The following is a 27,334-nucleotide window of genomic DNA, read 5'->3' as shown; positions in this document are numbered from 1 at the left end:
TAGCAAGGAGTCCTTTGGATGGAGGATGATTGGAGGTGTCAACTTAAACTTCTGCTCTATTTTATTTTGTTTCTCTGCAGGTTTTGGGAAGTTCTCTGGAGAAATAACTCATTCTCCATGAGATGAAGCACTCTCCAGTCTGCTTTGCAAGGCAGATGCAGGGAGTGTTTCTATCCAAGGATGTATTTTTTGCCTTGAATTTTTTTGGCTATGTTGCAAGTGACCAAGGCTCCAGTGCTCGTTCCTGACAAAGGAGTGTAACTGTGGCTGCAGTGGTAACTGCAGGGTGTGAGATCCAGAAGGTTTGCAGGGGCAGTTTTAATCCATTTCGTAAAAGCCATTGCTGTGATGGGGGTGAGGCAGGGCATGAGAGTTTTTGCAAGCAGTAGGAGGGCTTGTTGCCTCTGAGCTTTATTCCACCTGTGTCAGTTATGGGAGTGAATGCAAATTTTCCTGTAAGCTTTGCATCAGTATAAGGTCAGTGTGAGCTATAACGGCAAAAGCTGAGTTTTCAGGAGCGCATCTTTCCGGTCAGCCTTGCACTGACTGTCATGGAAGGAAAGCTGTAGGGCTGGGGTGGTGTGTGGCTGTGCGTCCGTGTGTCTGTCCATCTGTCCTTGAGAGAAAGGTGCTCCGCTGCACCACCTGCGAATCTCTCTAAAGCAAAATTTATTGAATTATGGTTTGTTTTTTTTTTTTCTTTCTTTCAAAGGTGCGCTGCCTCATCGTCTCCCTTCTGTTTCAGCTCTTCCTCGAAGAAGACGGGAGAGGGGGAGTGCGAAGTTCCCCCTTCCTTTTCCCGGAGCGCTCCGCAGGATGCCGGCAGCGTCGGGGCCCCGAATCCGCGGAGCCGCAACCCCGCGCCTGGTGCTGAAGGAACAGCTCCGCTGCGCGCCGCGGAGCGGGGCCGTCCGCAGAGCCCCGAGGGCGCGGGGCATCCCGCGGCGCGCGCCTCGCGCGGCCCTGCGCCGCCGCCGCCCCCTCCCCACCGCGTTTCCCGCCTGTGGGGCAGCGCGAGGCGGCGCGCGGGAAGGCGGCGGCAGAGCGCGGTAGGGGGGCGGTGAGGCCCAGTTGCGCGCGCGCCACCTCCTCGGCGCTCCCCGCCGTCCCCTCCCCGCCTGGCCCCACCCCACGTGACCCGCGTGGGCCAATGGGCTGGCGGGGCGGCGGGGATCCGGCTGGAACCGGTTGGGCCGCGTCCGGCTCTATATAAAACTTTATAAACACCCGATTCAAATTAGTGGGGTCGGCAGCCAGCGCAGCGAGCCGGCCGCCAGCCCCGCCGCGCCGCCCCGCTCTCCCCCTCGGCCCTCCCCCGCTTCTCGCCGCCACCGAGCGAGCCCGGCCGCCCGCCCCCGCCCGCCCCCTCCGCTCGCTCTCTCCTCGCGCGACACACGCGCCGCCCGGAGCTATGCCGAAGAGAAAGGTACGTGGCACCGCGGGGCCCGCGCCGAGGCCCGCTCCCCCCGCCGTCGTTTGGGGGGGGGGGGGGGGTGGGCAGGACTACGCGCCTCACCCCTCCCTTCTCCCTTCCGCGCTCCCCCCACCCCCGCCTTCCTTCGGGGAGGTAACGGCCGCGCGGCCTCGGCGGCCGCGGGGGGATGGGGCGGGCGGCGGGACCGTTACCGGCCGCGCGCGCCGGGGCTAACGGCCGGGAGGGGCGGGGCGCGGCGCGGCGCGGACCGGTCGGAGCCGGCTGCTTTTGGCGGGAGGGCGGGATGAGGGGGGAGGGGGCGGCTCGCCCCTGCCCTCGGACGCGCGGAAAGGGCGGGAAGCGGCCGCGCTCCCTCAGCCCGCGCGCCGCCGCCGCTTTGCCGCCAAAACCGCCGCCCGTGGGCGGGCGCGGGGCCTCCCCGAAGGGGCCCCCGTGAAGGCGGGGAGGGGGGCGCGGCCGCGCTTCCGCCGGGCCTCGCGCTGCCCCCTGCCCCGCGCGGGGCCGAGAGTCACCCCCGGGGCAGCGCCCCCCTGCGGCGGGGCGGACCGGCGCGACCCTCCCCGCCCCGCGGACCGGCTGGCACGGCTCTTGTCTCGCCCCGCAGGCTGAAGGAGATACCAAGGGCGATAAGGCCAAAGTTAAGGATGAGGTAAGAAGTTGGGCGTCTTGAGAAAACTTGGATCGGGGAACGTTTGCGGGTGGGAGGTGGTGCTTAGTGATATTTTCACCGGGAAGCAGGGGCAGAAGGGGTTCCTTTTGCTGGATGCTGCCCTGCAAAGCGTTGCCTGTTGCTTTTAACCCAGGAAAAACTGCCTAACTTCTGCCGGTTGGTAGCAGAGATGTCAGCAGGGTGTTCCCATGCTCCTCGAGAATTGGAAACTTTACATTGACTTTTGGGATTCCGTTGCTTTGAACTCATACTCAGTGGTTTACATTTCCTCACACTAAATGCAATCTTTTTGCTTTTTCAGCCACAGCGGAGGTCGGCAAGGTTATCTGCTGTGAGTATTCTGGGATGGCACAGCATTTCTTAGCTTTGTGCATTACGTACTGTGGCTGTGAGAGCTGTGGGCTTTCAGAGACGCTTTGCTGGGCTGGAAGAAAGAGACTGGTGTAACAAACTGCCCCATTGTGTGTGCTGGGGGAGTGGCAGATCACTGGCAAATCCAGGAAGTGCTTCGATTTCAAGTGTTTAGATTTCCTTTCCTAAAAGTAGACCAGTTGGGGTGAATATTTTAATGTATTTGTGTTCCTCATAAAGTAACATTCATAGATTGGGTTTTCTTACGCTTTTTTACAGAAACCTGCCCCTCCGAAGCCAGAGCCTAAACCTAAAAAGTCAGCTCCAAAGGTGAGTTGCTCTGTGCTGCTCTTGAGATGTAAGTGAGAAACAAGCTTTAGACTTGTCCACTGATTGGTCTTGGTACCCTAGAACTTGGAATCAGAGTGGTGGCATCAGGATGTGTTGTCACTTCTACAAAGTTTTTGCTATAGTTTTAAACTTGCATTAAAAGAACCTAAGACTGATAACAGTTCAGGATGGCACTTGGCAGTTGTGAGTCTTAAACTTGTGAACATTGGGTGTTGTGCTCATTTTCAGGCTAACATCCCATGTTGGTTTTACCATGCTAGGTTTTGGATTCCTGTGGCTTAATGACTATTGATAATTGTAATGCTGTGTGTCGTTTGCGTTCGACAGAAGAGTGAGAAAGTGCCCAAGGGAAAGAAGGGGAAAGCTGATGCTGGCAAGGAGGGAAACAACCCTGCAGAAAATGGAGATGCCAAAACAGACCAGGTACAACAGCAGCTCTAGCAGAGTGTGGTACATCAGCAAGTTACTGTTCCCTGTATCAAACATAGGCAAGCCCAGGCTTGTGATGATGAAGATGAATTATCACTCAATTATTTAGATCTGTTGATCATGACTTGACAGCACAGCTATGGATGCAGGGAGCTGTGTTGCTCAGTTGGTAACAAGTTACTGGTTGAAGTACTTGAGTGAAAAGTTACCTTTAGTCTTTTCTGAGGTGGTGTAAACTTAGCAGGTCCTAAAGCAGCTTCAGGTTACTTTTTGCAACCTTTAATTTGGTTTGGTTAAAAGTTACAGTGACAAAATTTCAGCTATTCAGAGAATTGTTACTCGGGAAAATAAATTACTGTTTTTTGGTGCGTGTGTGGTGTGTATTGACTGGTTCCACTTTTTCTTTCAGGCACAGAAAGCCGAAGGTGCTGGTGATGCCAAGTAAAATGTGTGAATTTTTGATAACTGTGTACTTCTGGTGACTGTACAGTTTGAAATACTATTTTTTATCAAGTTTTATAACAATGCAGAATTTTGTTTTACTTTTTTTTAAGCTATGTTGTTAGCACACAGACCGCTTTGTTGTTGTGTTTTTTGGGGGGGGCAGTGGGACAAATGTCACTTAATCTGTTTCTTGGAACCTACATTTTCAAGTTTACCCCTTCCCAGTTTTTAGGACTCTTCCTGAATGGAGCAGGAAGGGATTCCTTTGTGCTGCACACCTCTTCCGTTTCTGGACCGCATCAGAGTGAACGGAAGCTCCCGAGATGCCTGTTGCCAACCTCAGAGCTGCAGTTTGCGGTGCCCTCTGCGTTTCCTTTCATGCCTAGAGCCTCTCACGGCAGGAACGGCATGTTGGGACTCACTGCTCTAAATGCATTGTCAGGTGATCTGGACTTCTGGTGTTCAATTTGGGATATAATAGCTCTAAAAGGAGCTGCTTTCCTCTTTCATATTGTGGATCTACAGATTAAGGAATCTGCAGTTTTTAATTTTTCCTCGCAAAGTCAGGGTAGATTTGTGAAGAGTTGTTAAACAACACGCTAAATGTGAAAGTGTCCGCCCTCACTCTAAACATTTCCCTCTGCAAGTATACAGAATGAAGATTTGTCGGTTTTATAGCAGCCTCTATGTTTGGGTAGTCCTTGAAGGGAGGGGAGTTTGACAGTTGTTGTAAAATGTTGCAGATTGTAGCCCATGTCCTGCCTAAATTACCATGATTGTTTATGAAAAGTACCTTTAATAAAGCTGGATACGGTTTGGCTTGGACTGTTCTTAATGCCTCCCTAATTTCTCTTGCCGTTGTTTGATCTCTAATGTGGTTAAAAGAATTGAAGTATTTCCGTTCAGATAATTAACTCTGTTTTAATTCACCAGTGAGAAGCAGGGTTTTTATACCCGGCAGCTAAATAAGGTACCTTTGTTGCTCGGTGTTTTGGAAGTCTTGACTTAATAGGAGGCCCGGATTGAAGCCTGTGTGTGGGTCTGCTGAGACAATTTCTCTTTGCTGTTGTTTAAAAAATAGCATCTACCTTGTGCTGACTGCACAGAAAGGGGAGAAGCTGCAGTCTTCCAGTTGCTGCAGAGACAACTGGTTTTGGTAAGGTTTCCTTCCTGGTGAAACCAGATGGCTTCCGTGGAACTGATTGTGTTGGATTTCCATGCTCAAGCTCAGACATTGTTGCTTCTGCTAATCAAGTGCAGACTGCTGTGGCAGTGGCTAAGCAGGAAGTAAGATTTGTTAAGTAAAAATGCAGCGTTTTTATGGTCGCTACTTACAGTAAAGAGCAGAGCCACACCAAAACCCTGATGTGCAAACACCTCCTTCAGCAACTTTAGGAGATGGAAAAAACGTTCCATCTTGACTTGGTTTTCCCTGGGACCTGAGTGGCAGTTCCTGATGAAGCAGTGCCTGTTCCAACCTGTGCTGTTTCCGGAGGGGAATCCAACAAAAGCAGGGAGGAGTTACAAACCAAGAAGTATCCTGTGTCTGCGGTACCAGAGGTATTCGAGAGCACAGAAAACACAAAAATGAGCCGATAAGAGCTATTTTTCCATCTTGCATTACCACGGCTGGAACATCTTACATTTGCCTTAGCAGAGATAAGTAAGCTAATAAGGTTTAATAATCTTGTATGTACCCCACCCAGTAGCAGCAGTGCAGAAGGGGGTGACAAAATTCCTGAGAACTCGTTTAAGTGACTGAAAAGTAGAATGCAGCCAGTGAAAGGCTGCAGAGAGATGGGTAACATCAGGGAGTTCTCTGCTTCAGCACTGAGCACGAGTGTGGGGCTGAGGTGCTGGGGCCAAGTGGAAAGGAGCTCGAGGATTTACAGATTCATGCCCAAGAAAGGTGCTCAGATTACCGTGACACGGATCTGATGTGCTCTGCCTTGTTCTCCCACAGAGGATCTGATCGCTGTGGGCAGAGCAGCTCAGCCGAGTGAGGGCTGGTGGAGAGTTTGGAGTTGGATTTCCCACTGAGTCGCGGGTGCCAAGTGAACCCTGAGGTTTTGAAATGGTCTCAATCTCAACCTGGATGATGCTGTAAGTGCTCTCTGGACAACAAAATTAAGGTTTTACCCAATAACAGTGTAATTAGATTAATAATTAAATGCTTTAATAATGCAAGACTGAAGAAATCTTCAGCTATCCTACCCGTGCCTTACTGTCCTCTGAGCACAGGGAGCAAGCAGTTCCAAATGAGTTGTGAAGGGGTTGCTGCTGGCCGGGATGTCAAGTGGGAACGAACGCCTCTGTGCTTCGAAGGAGTTTCATTGGGTCCTGAGCCCGGTGGGTGCTCTGCACCTCAGTATGGGGGGAGCTGCCCCTCTGCACAGTGACATTTGGTGCTGCAGGGTCACAATCTCCTGCTGCATCTGAGCTGGTTCCCACTGGCATGCCCTCGTGCTGAAAGCGGTGTTCTTTTGTCTTTTGGGGCTTGACTTGACACGCAGAGCTCATCCTTTCTCCTTAAGCAAATAGAGGGTAGGAGACACTGAAGATGGTAAATCCAACTAATTAGTTCCATAAATTAAAAGCTAAAGAGCAGACAACGCTGTGCTGCAAGCCGCACGCATGCTTAGCGGTTAGAATAGCCACAAATCTGCATCTCCAGCTGCCAGAATGCCTCAAGCTAAAAATAAGTTTTTCTGTCAAATCATAACTGTTCTACGTGGAAAAGTGCGTGTGATGTGGAGCAGTGACTGCTGCGGCTGGGTGCTGCTCTCCTGGGTGGCTGAGGGCCAGCAATGGAATTTTGGAAGGCTGGAGCCCTGGTAACATCCAAATACTGCATCGCTTCACTTCAGACAGCTGAGTCTTGAAATGTGTGCTGTGTTGTCAGAGTAGTGCTGGGTACATTGGATGTGCCCCGTGCTTTGAATACGGCACAAAAGCTTTTTGTCTCCCTGCTAATTACCCAAGTTCTGAACATCCTCTGTCACTTCACAGGAGTCTTCTTGTTCTGCTTTGATACCTTTCCCACCTTTGTTTTATTCATCTTCAGAAGAGCGTGGTTTGCTCTTCTGGTTCAGGGCTGAACCTGTTGCTTGGATTTGTTGTCCTGCAAGGGGGAACAGCTGCATCCAGGATCCTGACGTTCACCATGGACAACAGGAAGGCAAAGTAAGGTTCAGCACTTCTGAGTAAGGCTCAGGCTTTGCAGTAGTGTCTGTGCACCCGTGTGGTGTAAAGTCCTATAAAATCAGTAGCTGTGCTGCTAAGTCGTTTCTCAGCTTATTTTTTCAGTCCAAAGTGAAAGTGGGAAACAGAACCTCCATTTTTTGTCATTTATTTGTTTTTAAGTGGGCTGTGGGCTAAAGAAAGCATGAGAAGTAGACCAGGTTGTGCTGGGAGGACTCCCCAAGAACCACAGACCCGTGCCCTGCTCCTCCCAGAGCAGTGCCCCTGCACTAACAGCCTTCAGTTTCAGAATAACGCAGTCCTGCAGAAGTTCTCATCTTGTGTTCAAGAGCTTAATTATATTCAGAGACAGGAGCACTGCAGCCAAGTCCTGCCATGGGTGGTATGAAAAGGAACAAGGATGGGAAAGAGGCCGTGTTTCAGCAGGAGCTCACAGTGAATATTGAGTTGCAAGATCGTTTGTGTCAGAAGAATCACTGAGCTTGATAGCACAGGGATTTCATTGTCCCTAAATCATCCCAGATATGGTGACACCATATCCAGGGACTAATACCACCAACTATAATTTTTGAGAAATGTCTCCTTATCCTCCAGTTCATAAAGATGAAATGGAGATGGAGTTAAGCAGACAATTTACAACACATCTGTCCTCTTTTGCAGTGGGTGGGAAGGATTTGTGACAGTAGAAGCTGAGGAGGAAATACCAGCCAATAGAGCTTTGGTAAGCTGAGGTTAGGAACATTTTTGACGTGCAGTCCTTAAATACATGTATATATTTGTATGTATGTATTTTCCAAGAGGTGCTACTTGGGGACCTGGGACACGAGTGTGGGGCTGAGGTGCTGGGGCCAAGTGGAAAGGAGCTCGAGGATTTACAGATTTGTGAGGAAGGCGCTCGGATCACAGTGACATGGATCTGATCTGCGCTGCCTCGTCCTCCCAAAGAGGGCTGTGGGCAGAGCAGCTCAGCTGAGTGAGGGCTGATGGAGAGTTTGGAGTCTGGGATTTCCCTCTGAGTCTGGATTCTCAGGAACAAAGTGAACCCTGCGGTTGTGGAATGGTCTTTATATATATAGTATGCATATGTATGTATACATATATGAAGGAAATATTTTGTGGGTATTGTTTTGGGGTTTTTTAACTGTCTTCTTGCAAACAGAATTTTGAGGGTACCAGAGAACATGGGATGTGATGAAAGAAACAAGAATACATCAGGGAAACTTCCTGAATGTGAGATCTATGCCTTCAGTGTTAAAAACAGCCTGGAGAACGTGAGAAGAAAATGTGTTGGAAGGAGAGGTCCTCAGTGGCTGCTGGTGGCCCGGATGTCACAGGGATGTCATCTGCTCTCCACCTTCCGACCCACCACAGGTACCAGGCGTGGTGCTCCTCTATCAAATGCTCAAAATCCCAACGTCCCGCGTTTCCTCTTCTAGATGGCAGATTTTGTAGTGGATTTCAATTGCTGCTGCTCAGCTATCCCACTAAATTGCGTTTTTGAGTCAATTTGCTTGTTTTTTCTTTCTAGAGATAATGCGTGAGATTGGCGCTGTGATTTGGGGTTTTGTTGGACCACCTGGGCTGGAAATGCCCAGAGTTCCCAGTCGTGGCGTGACCCAATTAGCTCCATGGGGGCAATTCATCCAGAAATCCAGGAAGAAAAATTCCATTGATACGGAGTTCATTTCCCTTGCGAAAATAGCCGTGGTTTCCAGGTAAGCCACCTGGCAGGGGAACGTGGCGTTTGGCAGCCTCTCCTTCTTGTCACATCCAAGCGGGATTCCCGCAGCGCCCTTCGGTTCCTTATCGTTTCGGTTAACGACTCATTCCTTCTCTTCGCCACAAGGTGGTACCAGGAAACACAGAATCAGAGCTGGAAGCCCACAGATGGCAGCCCCTCTGTGCGTTAATTGGGAGCGGGAGAAGCGCTTCTCCACCGCTCTCCTCGGCCACGTTCAGCTTCAGAAGATCCGCGTTAGGCCAGCGGGAATCACCTGAGCAGCGAGTCTCCTTTTGCATCCTTTCAAATGTTTCCATCCAACCACGCTTTGCAGTTTTTGTTACGCCTTTGCTCGGTGCCCACACAGAGCAGTCTGCTGCTGGGGTGCAGGTTTGCTGGCGTCTCACAGGCAGCAACATGAACACAGGCCTCTCAGATTTCATTTCGACAGTCACTGGGCCGTTCCTTTATTCCTCAAGCAATGCAGCTGCTGTGACACACGTCCTGACCACATAAGCCTAAGCTGGTTATCCATCTCACCTATCCTCAGCTGGACAAGAGGTACTTTATATCTTAAACCCGGACTGAAATAGCTATTGTATAAGCCTGATCAGTTTTAGGCTTGTTGGCACTGTTTTATGTCAGATGTGCTGAATCTTCAACCTGAGATGATTGTACCATACTAAGAAACAATACTTCATCACAAAGCTTCCTGTACTTTTTGTCATGTTTCCCTTTGCTTTTGTATGCCAGCATCCAAGTGCATTTGAATTTTCTCCACTAAATTTAGGATAGATTGTAAAATTCAGAGCTTACTTTGCTATCTAGCAACTTCTAGCAGCATTGCACTAATGCCCCTGTCTGCTCTAACAATGACATCCTCCCATATGTACTGGGCTGAAGCAATACTGCCACTTGCAGAAAGCTCTTTGTCCTTAACCTTGTACGTTGTGAAACACCTCAGTTATTGGGTTATCTCCTTCTAACACCTGCTTTCGATGTTTACTTCTAACAAGGAGCGGTGCATGAAGCTGGAAAGGAAGCAGCTGCTTACAAGAGCTGGAGAGATGGCATGTGCAGCACTCAACACGCTCGTGATATTTCCTTGAAGATCAGCCTCTGGTTACCCAGCCCTGTAATTCTTTTTCTTCCATTCTCAGTAACTGATCTGGACAGAGATTACTGTGCTCAGTGGATTTATTGGATATAGTGGACAAAGTACCACCCAGAATTACAGGAAGGCAAGGATTCCAGTTGCTGACAAAAGAAGATACAGCAACACTGAGATCAGTTGTTTCAGAGACATCTGAGTGAGCACCATGCTGGAAAATACAAGATTTTATTCATGTCTCCATTAAATTGGTGTTGTCGCAGTTCCCTGCTAATTCCTAGATAATAAGCCTACAGTGATTACTTAATGATGTGCAAAACGACCAGACCAGAGCCCTCACCACTTGTGTGGGCATGCTTAAGAAATTGGGTTTATTGATGAACTCATGAAAGGAACTATTGCTATCAACAAAGCAAGGAAGTGCCAGCCACAAGTTTGAAGGGGGAAGGGAAAAAAAAAGCAAACTCAGACCAGATAGACCTTTTCTTCCTATCACTGAGGTGGTGAGCCTCACGGCTGCCTCAGTGGGCATAGTAGGTGGGCTAGAGCGCATTGGCCTCTGCAAGCTTAGCTTATATACAATGCCTGACTTGCAGGGGTGAGTAACCAGACTGCAAAGATAGACTGCCCCAGTGTGACCCTGAGGTCCTTCACACAGTGCTCAGCTTCATGGCACGCTGCCTTTGTGCAGTGAGAAATGCAGTGACCTCTTTTCTGCTATCCAAGGTGTGTAGTTCATGCCTGGAGGGAGGAAATGGTGCCTGGGCACAGAGCAAGGGCGCCGGTTTCAGAACCAGACACACAGACGGAATTGTGGCCTCTTTGCATTTGCGTACAGTTAGTGCAGCAGCAGCTCCCGTGCACAGCAATTACGCAAGTCTCTATGCAATACCCTGCTTTACTCACAAGAGGGATTATTCCCATTTTTGCCACCTCACCAGCATTGGTTCTGCTGCTTTTTTGTGTTTCTGACAGGGCCTGTATCTGCCCCTCCTGAAATGCTCCCAGCAGCAGAAGAGCTCGTGCCAAGAGTGCCCCAGTGCTCTGCAAGGAGGGACCTTAAACCAGCAGAAACTGACTTCTGTATTAATTTCCAAGGAGTGGGCAACAGCTGCCAAAAGCTGTTCCCATCTCTGTTGATCAATATTGCCTTTCAACAAGCATGTGGTGTTACTGGGTGCTAACAGCACTGTGTTCTTGGTGCTCCGGTGTCCTCGTACTTGATAGAAGACTTTTAAGTTAAATAACATTGTGCAGTGTTATTTATTACCCATTCCCAGCATGCTGGCCTTGTTTCCACCATGCCTTATACTGGGATGCTGCCATAGGTCATTCATCTCTAACTGTGTTAGCAGCTTTTCACACTGGGGGAGAAAATGAGTCTGTGCAGATTTTGAGTGGGCGAATGAGGTGTGGCCAGGACTCTGGGGAGCAGTGCTGGGAGCATACACCTGATTTCCTGCAGGAGAAGGCTGAAAGAAGCCTCTACCTACCTTGCAAGAACCAAGCCTCATTTTTGCTGTCACTGAAGTCAGCAGCAAAACACAAACTATCTTCCAGAGATGGAACACACTGAAGTGCTGACTGCCTCTAGCAAAACTGGTATAGAACACCTTCATCGGTAGGAAGCAGTGTGCACTGAAGCTTTTATTTACCCCCCGGGTGACAAATTACGACTTTACAGCTGAGCAGCACCACCCTCCTCTCTTTGCAGCCGCAGAGATGCAGCCCCAGCTTAACACAGCATAACAGAGGCTGCTTCTTACCATGTGGAAGCCCTCAGAGTTTGAAGGAAAGAAGATAAGAGTATTCTTCTTGCTTTTCATCTTAGAAAACATGAAATGATCTTTTCTGAGCAGTTACAGAATGGCAACGAGGGGACGCACGCACCCAAAAGCAGGCAGCTTGTTGGTGCTTTGGGGCTGAATGGGAGTGCTTAAATGGTGACAAACATGATTCTGAATAAATCTGATATAAAGCTGCTTTATAATTTCCTCATCTTCAGGTTTGTCATCAGAACTTCTGAAAAGCACTTCCAGTTTAGAAATAGCTTTGTTTCTAACTTTGCATCACGGCGTCCCAAACCGTGTGACGGAGTTATGAGGAGCAGCAATCTGTGTGTGCCCTGGGTTAAGCAGGATGAGACTCACTGAGCTGCGTGGTGAAGGCTCAGAACAGAGGAGTGACGCTTTCCTCTCACCAAAGCTGGGTTTCTGTTGAAATGTGGTTTTGCTTGCCAGATTCCCCTTCCCTGTCTGGAGAAACTGGGATCTGCACAGCTCCGTTTGCTCTGTGGGCACACGAAGCAGAGGGGATCTATTTGTATGCACTTAAAGGACCCCTCATTGCCTTGCAAATTCTTAAACCCCGAAGAACGGTAGGGACGGGCTGCACACAGCAGCTCTGCTCATTCATCTTTCTCCCTGGCTGGGGCACAACGAGAACAGGCCGGACGGTTTCCCTTCTGTTTACAGTTTCTCAGAGTTTTCTCTTTCATGTTGTCGGTTCCTCGAATAGCTGCAGTGAAATTAACTACAAACACATCCAGATGCTAATTAAAAACAAAAGGTACCGAAGCATTGCTCACACTGAGTAACTTACTGCATGTGCCATACACCTGCTTTAAAAATCTCCCTCAAAGGAAAAATAAAGCAACTTCTTGGTTTTATGTGGCTTTTTGTGAATGTCTTTTTCAGTTGTTCTTCCAGACCTGGAGCTGCTGGCATCCAAGAGTGCCCAGCTGTGTGCCTGCCTTCAGCTCAGAGCAGCAGAGCTGATGACAAGCGCTGCACAGCAGCTTGCGATGCACGGAAAGGCTGAGCTGAGCTGAACGGCCTGGAGCAGCTCCTCTGAGCTCCTGGTGTGCAGCAGCACCGAATGGAATTGGTCAGAGCGTGATCAGATCGCATAGTTGGAATGCCAAAGGAACGAGTCACCTTCCACTCTTAGCCAGTGTTAAGAAGACGTGTCCAGGTTTGCAACAGACAGCTTGCTCCTTTTGTTTGAACGTGAAGCGTTCTGTTCTGCACAGAAGCAGGATCAGACCCCCCACTCATTGATTTGCATCCAGGAAATGGAAGGTAACTGATATCAGGGAGACCGCCGGGGTGATTGTATCCATGACAACCAGCAGATACGGCCCTCCTGCCTGCCAGCTCTTCTCTGGTCGCCTCCTCTGCCTTCCCAGCTCCCATGGGTCCCTCTCCTTGAGGCGCCCCTTGGTGCAGTTCAGTGTTCCTGAGAGATAGCTGCCAAATTTCCAAATGAAATGTGGCAACAGCTTAATCAGTTCTTGTGTTCATCAGCAGAACTCTTCCCCAACATGAGTGGTATCTGCTTCTGCCAAGGGCTCCCTGGCAGCCCCAAAGGAGGCTTCAGGAAATCTGATCTATGGAGGATAGTTGTGGTTTGCAGGCACACCGCACAGATGCAGGCAAAATGCAGCATGCAGCCCGAAAGCATTTCAGATATGCCAGCCACCCTAACAAATGCAGGACTCAGTGAGCTGAGCGAGGCAGCACAATGCTCACCTCTGCTGGAAGCGTTGGTAGAAGTTAAACATGTTGTTCACTGAGCAGAGCTTCAGTCTGCACGTGTTCTTCCGGGAGGAGGGCTGCCTGCACTGCAGTCCCCGAGGAGTTCCTTGCCCCACACCTGCTGGAGTGTCCCTCCTGTATTCCAGACCTGCCCTGGAGAACGCTGCCATGGGAGGCAGTGCACAGCAGTGAGCATCGGGAAGAAATCTGTCACAAAAGGGAAAAGCAATTCTGCTGCTGAATCCAGCCAGAGCTCTTCGTTTGCAGGGCTCCTGCTTTGTATCTTCAGTGTGATGTTTGAACCGTGGTAAGGAAAAATGTCTCCCTGGGATCAAAACAAGGTGATTTATCATCTCTTCCTCCGCACTGGAAAAACAAAGCAGAAGAGGTGAGGAAATGAGAGCCTGAACAGAGAGCTGGGCATTAGAAGACAGGACATGGAGTTCAAGTTCTGTCCTGATGAGCTATTGAAAACACGACTCAGTTTCCCTATTAGTGATAGGGTTAACAATGAACTGATGAGTGAATCTTAAAAATGCAAAGAAGGCTGCTGTAAATTCTAATTAAACAGCCCTCTGAGTGTATACATAAAGCAGATTTCAAGAGTCTTTGTAAATTGCAGCAGGCATTTGGGATTCGGCTTGTGTGTTCTCATGCCTGCAATCTCTTTGCATCTCCTTATATGTGTAAAAGCAGCGTAGCATGAAGCCCACAGTTAAAGACAGATGCTCGCTGGCTCCAGGAGGAACAAATGGATGCTGTGAGCTGTGGGAGCACTGCACAGCTGGGTGGAGAATCACTGCCACATCTTTCAGTGTAAGCAGTTAAAATCAGCCTCTGGTTGTGTGGGTAAGGACCAGCCTCACTACTTCTGCCTTGGAAGGGCTTCCTTGGGGACAGTGGGCTTAACGAACATTGCCAGCCTTCCCGAAGAGGAGAATGCTACAAACCAAAAGCCAGCCAGCTTGCAGAGCAAAATGCAGCTACCACTGTATTTGAGGAGGATTTAATTCTTTTTAAACGAAACCAACCAAACATTTCAGCGTTTTGGATTCTCACTGAATGTGATACTGTTAGCGGGGCTCTGGTTAGCTGGAGGACTCTGTTTCTCATAGCAGCAGTCTACATGGCAGTGCAGAAATCCTGCTCAGCAGCCTTCTCCAAAGTGTCAGCACATAGGTTTTAATCACTGTGTTTAGCTGCTTACCCAAAGAGCAGGCAGAGCATTTCTTGTACCCTGCTTTCAGGGTGGAGATTGCTTTTATAGCTGCTCTTTGGCTAGAAAATAAACACCAGGGTCCACCACCTCATTTTGCTCACCCAGACAGCAGTGACACGTGTCACGTCCTGTTCATCTCCTGCACTCGAGTCGCAGTTATTGAAGGAAGGTCTGTCTGCAAATCGATAGCACTGCTGCTCTGAGTGCCATAGGTGGGGACTGAGAGGCCCAGCTTGCCCACCCAGCCCTGCTGAGTTGCTGTGCTGTTGCCTGGTCTTTTGGGGGATGCTTCTGTAACTTTGTGGGTTCCCTAGAGCTTCTTCAGCAAAATTCTCTGCTGGCCTTTAACCAAAGTAGCTGCACAGATGCAGGGAGTAGACATGCACAAGTTATTTGTAGTCTCCCCAGTATCTTTAGTTCGCTGTTGTATGAAAAGAATTGGGCAGGATAGTCCTTTGTTTCGGTGCAATGGCACCCATGGGTGTAGAGCTCTCCATTTCTCCAAGCAGGACGTCACTGCTCCATAAAGCCTCACAGTTCCTGCATTAGCCGAGCTCCAGGGCAGCCTGCCTGGCGTCCTGCTGCAACACACCAAGGACTTTCTGCATTTCTGTAGACCTCCTGGGGGGATGCAGAAGTGCGTTCCTTCCTTCCTTCCTTCCCTCACTGACCTCCCAGCACTCAGCCCCAGCCCACCCCCACTCTGCCCCTCAGTGCCACATCTCCAGGGACGGGAACTCCACCCCCCCCGGGCAGCAGAGCTGGGAGTGCCGCAGGATGTGGCACAGAAAGGTCACCTTCGTGGGACTTGGCATGAAAGCACAGCAGGTCACCGAGAGCGGTGTCTCATTTTGTTCTCCTTCCTACACACACTCCTCTATGCATTCCCAGCCCGGACCTGGTCGGGATGCATGCAGAGCAGCTGGAAACCTGGAACAGGAGCTGCATTTTGCAAACAAGTGTAGAAGGTAAGCAGGATGCCAGCACTGACATCATCATGTTATCGATGCCATTTAAAACAGGTTGCAATCTGCAGCAGCTGGAGGAGGGATGCGAGCAGACGGCATGCCATGTACCGAGCAATAAGGGGAAAATTACGGACAGCTTTGGAGCTGAATGAATAACTCTCCGCAAGATCTGCTTCAGCTTGCTCCAACAGTAGGTGACATCAGTTTAATTGGCCTCGCTTAGCACCAGCCTGGTGGATCTGTGTTATTTAATGCCTTCATCTGCGACTTGGCGCTTACGGCATAGACGGGTGCTCTGAGCACAGACAGCAGTGTTGGGCTCACACACTTTCTGTCGCCGTGGGAATTTCTTACGTAGGATTCCCCACATGTGAACAAGATGGCCCTGATGACGGCTTACAGATTAGCGCTGAGCGTTTCGAAGATCGACTGGAATTTCTCAACGTGCTGCACTCTGTCCTACTTCAGCTTTCTTCACCTTCACCACCTCTGATCAGCTCATGGCATTCGGGGCAGACAGGGAGGCTTCATGGGACATTGCCCTCGGAATGCAACAGTAGAGCTATGCTGTGCTTTCCCTTCAGCTCGTTAAAAGATATTTCAGCCACACCTTGGTGAAGTCAGCCCTTAGCAATGCACCCTTTGCCATTTTTTTTTTTAATGACAAATCATTTTAAACAGAAATCTGAAAACACGGTGCTTTGGATTTCAGTAAAAGTGAGAAGATAACAACTCCTGCATGATAAACCTGGCAAATGCAAAAAGCGCTGGGTGTGTTTTGAGCAGCCGTGCTTACAAGACCTTTCCTCCGAGCATCCCCGAGAACCCCGAGGCGGGTAGGGATTTGTTACCCGTATTCGAGCAGCGCCTCATCTTCTACCGAAGAATCCAAAGGTGCGCGTGGATGTACACAAACGATCCGTCCTTCAACCAACGTCGCTGCCCGAAGGAACGGCGCGGGGCGGGGGGTCAGGCGGTGCTCGGGGAAAGGCTCTGCACCGGAGAGCGGGGGGGCCCGCAGCGGACCGCCCAGGGCAGAGAGCGCAGCGGAACGGCGGCTCTCGGAGAGCAGCTCGGGGCCGCCCCGGAGCCGGGCGGAGCCGCGCCGCCCCCCGCTCCGCCCCGCCGCTCCCGGCCCGGCCCGGGCAGCCGGTGCCCAGCGCGGGGCTCCGAGCCGAGCCGTGCCGCGCCCCGCGGGGCTGCCCGCCGCCAGCATGCCGCTCGCGCAGCTGGCCGAGCCCTGGCCCAACATGGAGCTGGTGCAGCTGGACACGGAGGTGAGCGGGGTGGAGGGCGGCGACCCCAGGGGTCTCGCGGAACAAAGGAGCGCCCGGCCGGCCTGCTCCTTTCTTCCTTCCTTCCTTCCTTCCTTCTGCTCCTGCCCCGCTGCTCCGGCTGAGCCCCGCGGGGTTGGGAAGCGCTCCGGCGTGGCGAATCGCTCGGAGCTGCCGGGCTGACGGCTGCGCTGCTTCCCTTCGGTTCCTCGGTACGAGCGGCGAATACGAGCACGGCTCTGCGCTGGGGGCTTCCCGCTTCCCCCGGCCGCCGTCCTGCGTCTCTCCGCCGGATGCGTGCGCTTCGCTCTTAACGAGGCCCCCCCAGCCCAGGTGTGCGCTGCCCGCACCGCACGTTGCATCGCAGCCGCCGCGGAACGTCGGGACCTCTCGCAGCCTTTCCTCCGCTGTAGGGCAGCCGAGGTGCGCGCACAAACACAGCCCAGCTGCAGTTCGTGTGGGTTTCATCCAGCTTTGCTCACTTCTTGCTGCTCTCCCGTTTTAAACCGTCCCGTGCCTCTTACCCCTCCTATCACGCCTAGGGGTGTTACAATGGTTAATCGGTCAGATTCGCTTATTCCCACTTAAAATTGTCTCTTGAAGAAGCTCTACTGGGAACAGAGGCCGGGTTGCCCAGCTGTCACAGCTGCCCAGGTGGGGGGGTGGGCGGCTGCACCCTGTGCTGTGCACTCAGCTCCACTTGGGGTGTGGGGATGTGCCTGGGCCCTGCAGGGACCGGGTCGTGGTCCTGAGGCCATAATGTGCTCAGGGAAAGTTGGGTGTGCTGGGGGGTGAGAGCTGGAGTTTAGTTGTGATTTGAAAAACAGACTCGGAGCAGGAGGAAACTAATGCTGGTGCCTGGGGCGATAGATGCCAAGGGCAGGATCAGTGTGTCACTTAATCCTGGAGCTCCGGGTGCTGGGTAGCAGCTGTGCCAACACCACAACCTCTCCCCTGGCTGGAATCTGCCACGGGACGCTGCGTTCATCAGCCGGAGTCCCTCTGAAGGATCGAGGCAGCAGCGAGGGCTGCTCTCCCCGTTGGATTAGTCATGGACGTGTAATGTGTAAACTGCAGCCGCAGGCTGACTTCCCCCAGCTCACCTTGGCCGGGCTGGAGGTCAGCGGCGGGGTCGGGAACGGCGTGCCAGTGCTGGCAGGCACTTCATATCTCAGTGCTGTGCCAGGTGGGACGGCAGCAGCTCCGCTCCCTCGGGCTTCAGGTGAGCGGTGCTCTCGGCAGCACGGGCAGAAGTTCTGCACCTCTGGGCCCGGCTGCCGGCACCCGGAACCGACACGACCTGTGAATGGCAGAGAGGAACTTGGTGGGAGTTTTGCACGCTGCGAGGTTCTGTTTGCCAGGGGCAGAAAGGTTTACCTTCTGCTGGGCAGGGTGGCACCAAAGAGAGACCGAAGAGACTTTTCTGGAATGCGTTATGTAAATCGCCCGGGATCGTTGCCATTGAGGTGTAAAGCCGGCTTCCTCCAACCTTTGCTTTCTGAGTCACGGAGCAGAGGTGCTGGCACTGTGCTGCGGAGGCACCCGACCCAGTGTGTTAGACTGGGGGTTTTTCCACTGCTCTCCAGGAGCAGCTGCTGAGCGCCGGTCACAGCCAGCAGCCACTGTCCCAGAGCTGTGCTGGGAAAGCAGTGGGAGAGTGAGCTGTCCTGGGGACTGAGCTCACTTCATCGTGCTCCCTTCTTCTGTTTATGAGGATGAATAGAAACTGAGACAGGGGAGTTTAAAGTTGGATATTAGAAGGAAGTTTTTCATCAGAGGGTGGTGAGGCACTGGAACAGGTTGCCCAAGGAGGCTGTGGATGCCCCATCCCTGCAGGCATCCAAGGCCAGGCTGGATGTGGCTCTGGGCAGCCTGGTCTGCTGGTTGGTGACCTGCACACAGCAGCGGGTTGGAACTGGATGAGCATTGTGGTTCTTTTCAATCCAGGCCATTCTATGATTTCATTAATTTCATTTATTTTATTTTTTTTCCCTGCTCTTTCTTCTGCCCATTCAGAATATTGCTTATGTGTTATGAAAAACCCGTGTGGGGCAGAGCACCAGTGGTGGAGCGGAGCTGAATGACTGCATTGCCGTAGTGATGGGAGCTGCCATCACGGCTGTGCCTTTGAACTCTTGTCGTGTTACAAACACAGAGCAACGCAGCTGACATGGGATTACGACAAACCCAACCACTTCAAGCTAATTATTTTTGCCTGTGTATATGCATCTGCTCATCCCTTTTTGAGCAGAAGCTATTCACGAGTAACTGTCTTCTTCTGTGTGCACCTTAGCTGAAAAATGAAGACACCGATGATCAAAGATAGGGGAGGAAGAGACTTCTGTCCGTGATGCACTTTGAGCTCTGACTCCCTGTGTGTGAAGAATTCTGGAGGGAAGGGCTGGAGATGTTTGTTTTTGCAGTTATGTCCTTTCTCCAGTGCTGCAGGGCGGTGTTTGCTGGCAGCACTGATAGCAGCACACGGCCCGTGTGGTGCTGCCCGCCCTGACACTTGTCCTCATTATGTGTCAGAGCAGCGGTGCCCTGTTCTGTAAGTTGCTCCTCCCCATGCTTCAGATTACGTGGAATTAAAGGGATTTAAAATGCAAGATGTCCTAAGAGAAATATCTCGAAGTTCAGCCATGCTGGCGGTTACGCAACTGAGTGCACTTCCTTTTAGTGCACTCCTCTGCTGCCTCTAAGGAAAGTTCTGAGAGCAGTGTGTGGAGCAGCACTTTGTGTCTCCTCCTCACATGTGGAGCTGTTCCTTGAGCACTGTGCCCTGCTGCCAGGCTGCTCTTCCATCCTGGGTGCTCCCAAGTGGCTCTCGGATCCCATACGAGAACATAAAGGCTCTGCTTTTTCTCTGGGTAGAAGGAAAGCCCTTGGCTCCAAACTGCAGTTCTCACCAATCTGCCCAACATCAGCTGGAGAACATGGCGGTCACATTAGGACTTCATCTCTAGGAGCATCGCTCTGCTGACACGTGGATCTGCTCCCAGCTGTGTGCCACGCGCTGCTCTGTCTGGCACAGAGGTTCTGCTCCTCGTGGGACTCGAGCTGCTTTGGACATAAAAGCCCTCCCAGCGCTATGGTTTTGATTAGCAGTGACTTAATAATTGTTGATGGGTGACATCTGAGCCAGTAAACACAAGCGTGTTTCCAAGTCTGGCTATCTTCAGCTCTTCATGGAGGATATACATAAACACAAAATCTTGATTCACTCCTTAGCTATTCTCTGTGCTGATGCACCAATAGCTCCATGTAAACACTGGGGCTCTACTCCTCTGAGCCTCCACAGCAGTGCTGTCCCTTCACGCCGGTTGTCAGCCACAAGCACTCGTGCTCCTAGGGCAGATGTCAGGTTGATGTCAGGTTGATGTCCCATTGCTTCTCCAGGAAAGGAGGGTTATCAGCTGTGATATGGTAATAAATAGCCACTAAAATCTCGCGTTAAAATCGGTGTAGAGCAAAATGGCCGTGAGTCTGCAAACCGCTCTCTGGCACTGCTTTGCTCTCCCTGCCTCATCCTTTGCTGCATCTTTTGGATGCGTGGAGAGTCGTCCATACCCCATCTGAAAGTGGCATCCCCAGTCTGTCCCGTTTGGAATGCTCTTAGAGGCAGTGCCAGTGCCTGGTGTGTGCTAACAGCGGGTTCTCTTCCTTTGCAGAATGGGCAGGCTGCTCCAGAGGAAGGCGGGAACCCTCCGTGCAAGGTAAAGCCGCAGCGGGGCCGAGTCCTTCACCGTCACTCTGAGCTGCATGCAGTGTGTGCTGGCGGGTGAATGGGCTGAGGACGGCTATTTTTAAATCCTGTAAGCTGCTGCTTTGTAATCTGGATGAGTGCGTGCTGGAGCATGGGGGGCCACAGTGGGGGAGAAGAGCAGGCAGACCCTCTTTTCCCCACCCCTTCGGTTATCCAAACTCACCTGGGCCATCCCAAAGCACTGCCGGGAAGCAGCACACTGGAGTCAGACAGCAGCCAGAGCAGAAGGCTCAGGTGAGAATCGCTGGAGTGTTTCAGGCCATTTCGGTGCCTCAAAAGCAGAAGCCCTTCAGAATTTCCTTCTCTGATGCACACATGCTGTAGCTATGGGGAGCAATGCCGCGTGTTTGCTTTGGCTTGGGAGCCCTTGCTGCATGGACTGTCTGGAGCTTGTCCTGCTCCTCACAGCAAGCACCCTGGTCTGTTGTTCGTGCTGAGGGACCTGGAGAGTTATGGCAATGCTTTCCCAGTTGGTCACCGTTACACATTTAGTAAAGGAAATTTAAGCCGAATCCAATTGGCTGCTTCTCAGCTTGTCCGTTTCCAGAAACTTACACTGAACTTCCAGCGCTGTTGTTACATCTCAGCCACCTGTTCTGCCCTTCTGGGCTGGCTGATGGACTGGCACCCCATCACAGGAAAGCTGGATGAGCTCAGATCAATGACACTGTGCACTCCTCTCCCCTGAGATGATGGCTATATGGTTCCTCACCATTCCCACATCTCTGGCATGGAAGAGAATATCTGTCTCTTGTGGTTGGATTCCAGCTGGGCTTCTAAGGCTTGAGCGTTTGCCTCTTTGATCATCAAGTACTTGGCTGAACTGCCCTCCTGGTACTGTGGGTGCCAGCATCCTGCTTTGCCCTCTGCTGAGTTGCTGCGTCCGTGTGCTGTGCCGACAACCCCATTTTCAGTCATTTTTAAATGCAGAGTCCTCCTGAAATAACCTCTGGTGCGTTTTCCAAGTTTGTACAAGGTGTACGTTCTACAGGCACGAAGACAAATGAAATCCCTGCTATAAACACATACCTTTCACTTAACTCTGGCACTCTGCACCAGCTCTGGCGCTCTGGATGGGGAAGCAAGCAGGCAGCAAACTCAGTATCTCTGTTTTTCTGCTTGCTTGGGAGCTGACGTCAGCAGCAGATTGTGGCACTGCCTCCTCTTACCTACAGCAAGGACTAAAGAAGGAGAAGAAAACAGCAGCAAACACCTGAGGCTACGTGTTTGTGAGAGGAAAGCTGCTCAGGGTCTCTCCCATACCCGTCTGTTCTAGCTCTGCTGCTGCCCTTCTCGAGCTGGGGTGCAGGAGGCACTCCATGTTGGGTTTGTGCTTTTATCCTTTGGTGGCTCATTCTGTGATCTCTGCTAAAAATAACTAGAAGCAGCAACAGTGGAGATTCCTCAGCGCCCACACGAAGTGCCATCCCTCCCTCTGTCCCCGTCAGCGGGATGCTGCCAGAAACAAAACCTTTATCTGCTTGGGCAAGAACCAGAGAAACACGAAGGAAATCCCAGGGTTCCTCAAAAGAGTTGGGAATTTGGCAGCTGGCAGCACAGGGCTCTGACACCTTCATCTTCTCCCTCCCATCCCACCTGCTGTTGCTGTGCACTGTGGCTTTTGGGTATGAAGCACAGCAGAACGATTGCTGCAGATGAAGGGAGAGGAGGTCTGGGCTTGGCTGCCTGTGGTCTGGGAACAGCTGGGCAGCCCTCAGCCTCCTTCCAAAGACAGCTCGGGCATTTCACAACTCCTGGCTTCAATTCCTGCGTGGATTCCCACCTTTCAAGAACAGCCGTGGTGCGCAAGTCCTTGCAAGCATTGTACCTCACTGTGTTCATCTGAGTATCTTGGAAACGCCTGCAAGATCCTACAGGTCGTGCAGAGCATTATCTGGAGTGACTGCCCCCCCCCCTCGCGTGGTCAGAGCCATCCCAGCAGCATTCCAGCAGAGCGGCACTGGGATTTCCAAGCCAAACCCTCACCTGACAACATCCTACATTGCTAATGCCTTGCTTATCTGGCTGTTCCCACTGTAAGAGTTTGCAGTCTACCAGGCACTCCTGGCAGCATTCCTAGAACCGGATTGCTGATCCAACTGCATTGAGCAGGAGAACTTTGGACAAGATGGGTGCAAGTGTGTCTGCTTTTGCTTTTCTCCTTGTTGATGGTGGTGTTCAAACAATTCGGCACTGGCTTTCAGCCATCAGCAGTGCCCTTGACGCAGTTTCAGTGCAACTTCCCCAGCGCAGCAGAAGGTCTCTTGCTTTGCTCCTAGGGCTGCTCTGTGCCAGGGGCTAATTGCCAGCGCCATGCGCTGCTCTCCAGGGACCAAACTTCATTCTCTCTTATGTTCTCTAGATTTAATTGTCAGGTAGGCTGAAGATCAGTCCTTGTTCAGCTGCGAATGGCAACAGAGGGCTCAAATTGAGTGGAAAAACAGAACCTGTCGTCATTGGGGTTTTACAGCCAGCTTTGCTGAGGGGTGAGCACGTTCTCCCCGAAGGTGCTGAGTGTGAGGAATTGTACATGAAAGTACAGCACCCAATTAGTGAAATCACTTCATAATGAAGAGCAGAGGAGTGGATTTACAGCACTGAGTGTGCCCACTCTCTGGAGGTAACGCTGGGAGCACTGAGCAGTTTGTTCTTGGGTGATAATCACAGTGCGCAGTGAAACCTGGGGAGGTGAATGAGTAACCTCTTCCAGCTCTGCTTTATGCCATAAAAGAGACCTTTGAGACAGGAGCAGGGAGTTGCTGTCATGCCAAGCATGAGGGGCTCCATCGCAGCGCAGTGCATTGGTGCTTGGTCACAGCTGTGCTCTCCAGCAGCCCGCTCTGCCCAACTGTGCGCTCAGCACCGCAGGGACCTCCAGCTGGAGGCTGAGCACCAACAGGAGGGCAGCGGAGGGATCCTCACACAGAATACAGCTCCGATCGCAGCCTCTTCACGAGAAGCGTTTTAAAACAAACAAACGGAGCACTCATCTTTGAAGCAGCGACCTGCTGTGTTTGCACAGCTGCTGCAGTTTTCTGCAAGAGTCAGAAAGCTGCTGAGTGTGGGAGGAGACAGGTATCTCAGCAAAGGCATCCTCTGCCCAGTGCCCCTCCTTGTTCCTTCCAGCTGCGTAGCAAAGTGTGCTCTTGCTGGTTGCGTCCCTGAGCCCTGGGTGCAGAACAGCACAGCCTGCCTGCAAACCCTCCTGGCCCGGCTGCAGGGATTGCATCTTTCCATGTGTAGTCTTCCAGCCTAGCAGTGGCGGAGCTCTGGGCCGAGCTGGCTGCTCTGTGATGCCAGCTGAAGTCGAGTGGTTTTGTTTTCAGTGCAGTGCCCAACAGCTCTTTGTGCTCAGTGGGGCAGGCGATGGTTAACAGCAAGTGTCTGAGCTCCTTAAAAATACAGCAACAAAATGCCTGCTTCAGAAGCAGAGCCTCTCTGATAAGTTGCAGGCTCTAATGAATAATTGAAGAGGGGTCATTTTGCAGGAGTGCATGTGAGGAAGGCAGGGCTGGGAATGGCCCTCCCGCACATTGATATCTGACCGATCAGAACTCTGCTCTGCTTTCTCCTCTTCCATTTCCAATCCACCTCATTGATTAATAGAAATTGCCACAAGGTCCATCTCCCAGAAGCCTCTTTCACTGGCAAAAAAAAACAACTACACAAAACCTCTTTTGCCATATGGAGGAAACCCGTGTCATCCATCTGCCCACCAAAGTTCAAAGGAATGAGCTTTGTGCCGTGTGGGAAAAGTCCTCACTTTCAGGTACCAAAAATGAGAGCGCTTGTCCCTTGTTTGTACTTGAAAGCAGCACAGCTTCTAACACAGGTCTGGGAACACTGAACTGGCTGAATGGATTTTTTTTGTGCTCCATAAGCGCTCTGAGATGGGGTGCTATCGATTTCCTTGCTGTCAGAAGAGGTGTGTTTCACTGCACTGCTCTGGCTGGGCTGGTTGCAGTGTGCTGGGTGTGTGCACACAGGGAGGTGCGCTGAGCCAGGTTGGCTCTGTGCTGGGTGTGTGGGGCTGCTGCTGCTGGGTGCGGGCAGAGCGATGCTTGGTGCTCTGCAAGCACAGGGGGGAAAAGAAGCTGCTTAAGAGGCAGTCTGAAAATGTGCTGTCTTCTTGCACATCTTGCAAGGAGAAAGCTCCTCACAGCCTGCGTGGTGGGAGGAGTGTGGAATTCCTGCATCAACGTGATAGAATACTTTCCACATCCCACGACAGCTCCAGGGGCAGCAAACAGCTCGTGGTGAAAGCAGTGCTGTGTTCTCAGATTCAGCCAGAAAGAGCCTGCATGTTTTGTGTGAGGGCAGCGTGGCTGCGCAGCGCGCTCGGGTTGTGCCTCAGTGCTGGTTCCTAAGGGTAACATTCTGCATTTAGAAAAACGTGGCAACGGGCCAATGTTTTGGTGCTCCTGCTCCAACGAGTCAAGAACCAGCTGAGCGGATGCATGGGGACGTTATAGAGCATGGCTTGCCTTGCCATGGCCAATTTCTACCTCTTCCTTTCTTCCACCTCAGGCTTTATCCCTCTATCAGTTCCTAACCCCCCATTTCGGGGCGCCGTCTGTTCCACAGATGGTTACAAAATGAGCCCTTCCTGCTTGTTCAGGACTTTGCAGAAGCTCCGAGTGCCACCTGCTGGAGTGTGCCCAGCTGGCCCCGGGGAGCCCGCTGCCTTCCTCCCTCTGCATCCCGCAGTGGGACGTGGCAATGGGAGCGGACAGTGGCACAGCACAATGGCACAGGACAGCCTGTGCTGTACCCCTGGTACCTGCTGCCCACTGCCCTGCCAGAGGTCCCACACTGTTCCTGCTGCTCCTCTCGTTGCCCAGGAGCACCAACATCTATTTGTGTCCTCCAGGATTCTGCAGCATTTCCTTCCTGTTACTTCTCCCTCCACCTCCACAGAAGGAGGTGTGGATCGTTTTCTGGCATACAAAAGAAGTGAACTTTTGCTGTGCTAAAAGAAAGCACCCACTAAAAAAAAAAAAAAAACCACCACAACAACAACAACAAAAAAACACGGGTGGAACTGCTCCTTCTGAATACCAAACAGGGTAAAAGTGGACTGTTTAGCTAATGTGTTAAGGTGACAAATACAATCCCAAACACCAGGGCTCCTGACGTGACACTGGGGGACGTGGTCAGTGGGCATGGCGGTGATGGCTTGATGGATACTAGGGGTCTTTTCCAACCTCAGTGATTCTGTGATTCTAAGAGGTCTTAGGCAGAAGGGTTTTAGACCTGCTTGTGGTTTCAAATTGTTGTTGCTGCTTAGGGCAATAGGAGGTGCAGGGTTGATATGATGGCTGTGCTGCACAGGGCACGGTGTGGGCATGTGGTGACATTCCACTGCTCCCAGCAGGGCTTGGAGCAGCTGCAGGAATGCTGGGAAGTGTTGGGGTGCAGCGTCCTGTGCAGGAAACCAGCATCACCCCCCTGAGGAGCTGATAGACAGTAAGACAGTGAGCTGCTTGTGACCAACTTGTTGCTTCCTTTTGCATCAAAATGGCTTCTGCCTCAAGGGCTGAGTGTGTTTGTGGCCACATTCCTTCTGTTGGTGCCTCCTCAGCCCCTGGCAGCCTGTGCCCAGTGCTGACTGTGGGCAGGGACAGCCCTTGGCTCGCAGCAGGGATGGTTGCCTGGTGGGTTCCTAGGGCAGGGAATGTACCTGACTGCTCTCAGAGAGCTCCTGGGGGCACCCACCAGAGAAGCAGAGGCAAACGGACGTGGTTCTGCTCAGTTCTTTGGTTGCACACAACAGCAGCCATCAGCCTTGTCCAAATAAGGTTTGCGCATGAGGGAACGCAGTGGCTGGTGAGGTTTCTTCGCTTTGTAAGTTCCCCTTTTTGAGAACTACCACTTTAAAAGAAAAACAACAGAAAAAAACAGTTCCAGACAGAGCTGCCACTGCTTCTTTAGTCTTCACAGCAGCAAAAAGTGCATTTCTTTCCTGTGCACCTCCTACTTCCCGTTTGCCCCAAGCTCTGCAGTGGGAGCACCACGTACCTGATATGGAATAAGGTTTACAAGCAGCTGAGATCTCCCCAGAGGTCAAACTCAGATCTTCTGGAAGTGTGATATGGGAAGGCTGGTTCAGCCTGGCTTTCTCCTGCCCGTCGCGTGTTCTTGTGCTGTACTGCATGCTCCTGTGAATACATGGCAGTGATACTGGTGAAGCAGCTGGGTAACTTTAGAAGCCATATACGGCATCTACTTTGCGTAGATGAAATGCAGATGGCCTCTTGAAGGGAGCTAGGAGTAAGCACATGGCTCGCTTTTTTCCTTACAAGCAGACACTGGGAGAGGATTGGCTCAGAGCCGTAGGACTGAAGCCCTCCTGCAGCCCCTCCAGGGCCTGTGGCTGTGCTGCCCCACATGAGCATTCCCAGTTCCCATCTCCTCACCTCCTTTCTGCGTCAGGATATCTCCATGTCAGAGAGCAGTGTCATGGTGCAGGAGCTGACCCCAAGCCAGCAGGCAGCATTGCACAATACTCACCAGATGTCAGTGTGCTGGGCTCACATGGGGCCTCACAGCAGTTTCTAAAAGCCCTGATGTAGCAGGATGCAGGTGGCTGAGCTGAGACTCCAGCGTGGGGCAGAGGCAGAAAACAGCTCCTTCTGACCCCTTTCCTGGAGAGCTGCAATCCAGCACTGGGGGACTGATGCTGGAAACAGCGTTTGCGCCGCTCAGAAGAAGAGCAGTGTAACTTTAGGGCTGAAGGGGCTCAGCTGCTATATGCTGCCTCACGTTGCTCTGTCTGTGATGTGGGACCACAGTACGTGTCCTCTTGGAAAGCCTGCTGAGATTTGCTGGTGGAAAGAGCCATGACAGAGCACCCAGAAGT

General features: G+C 51.7%; 2 protein-coding genes across 6 annotated transcripts in view; both read left to right on the top strand.

Moving 5' to 3' along the window:
• The first annotated feature begins 1,171 nt into the window (after window positions 1-1,171).
• On the top strand, window positions 1,172-4,510 carry HMGN2 (high mobility group nucleosomal binding domain 2). Its single transcript, XM_048969150.1, has 6 exons — window positions 1,172-1,426; window positions 2,040-2,084; window positions 2,407-2,436; window positions 2,736-2,786; window positions 3,135-3,230; window positions 3,646-4,510. Exons 1-6 carry the CDS (start codon window positions 1,412-1,414, stop codon window positions 3,679-3,681), a joined length of 273 nt encoding a protein of 90 aa, XP_048825107.1. The 5' UTR covers window positions 1,172-1,411; the 3' UTR covers window positions 3,682-4,510.
• Window positions 4,511-16,572: 12,062 nt separating this feature from the next.
• The window catches only part of RPS6KA1 (ribosomal protein S6 kinase A1), a 29,331-nt gene continuing 18,569 nt past the window's right edge, over window positions 16,573-27,334 (top strand). For 2 of the 5 annotated variants that reach the window (XM_048968770.1, XM_048968767.1), the window contains exons 1-2: window positions 16,573-16,712; window positions 20,381-20,425. In XM_048968770.1, coding sequence (XP_048824727.1) covers window positions 16,650-16,712; window positions 20,381-20,425 — 108 coding nt within the window. In that variant the 5' untranslated portion in view covers window positions 16,573-16,649. Of the gene's footprint in view, window positions 16,713-20,380; window positions 20,426-20,762; window positions 22,353-27,334 lie in introns of those variants that run through there. The other 3 variants (XM_048968769.1, XM_048968766.1, XM_048968765.1) reach the window with 3 other exon arrangements.

Source organism: Lagopus muta, chromosome 23 (genome assembly GCF_023343835.1).
Source record: "Lagopus muta isolate bLagMut1 chromosome 23, bLagMut1 primary, whole genome shotgun sequence".
Lineage (NCBI taxonomy): Eukaryota > Metazoa > Chordata > Aves > Galliformes > Phasianidae > Lagopus > Lagopus muta.
Note: the sequence above shows the minus strand (reverse complement) of the source record. Positions and strands in the feature narration are given on the sequence as shown.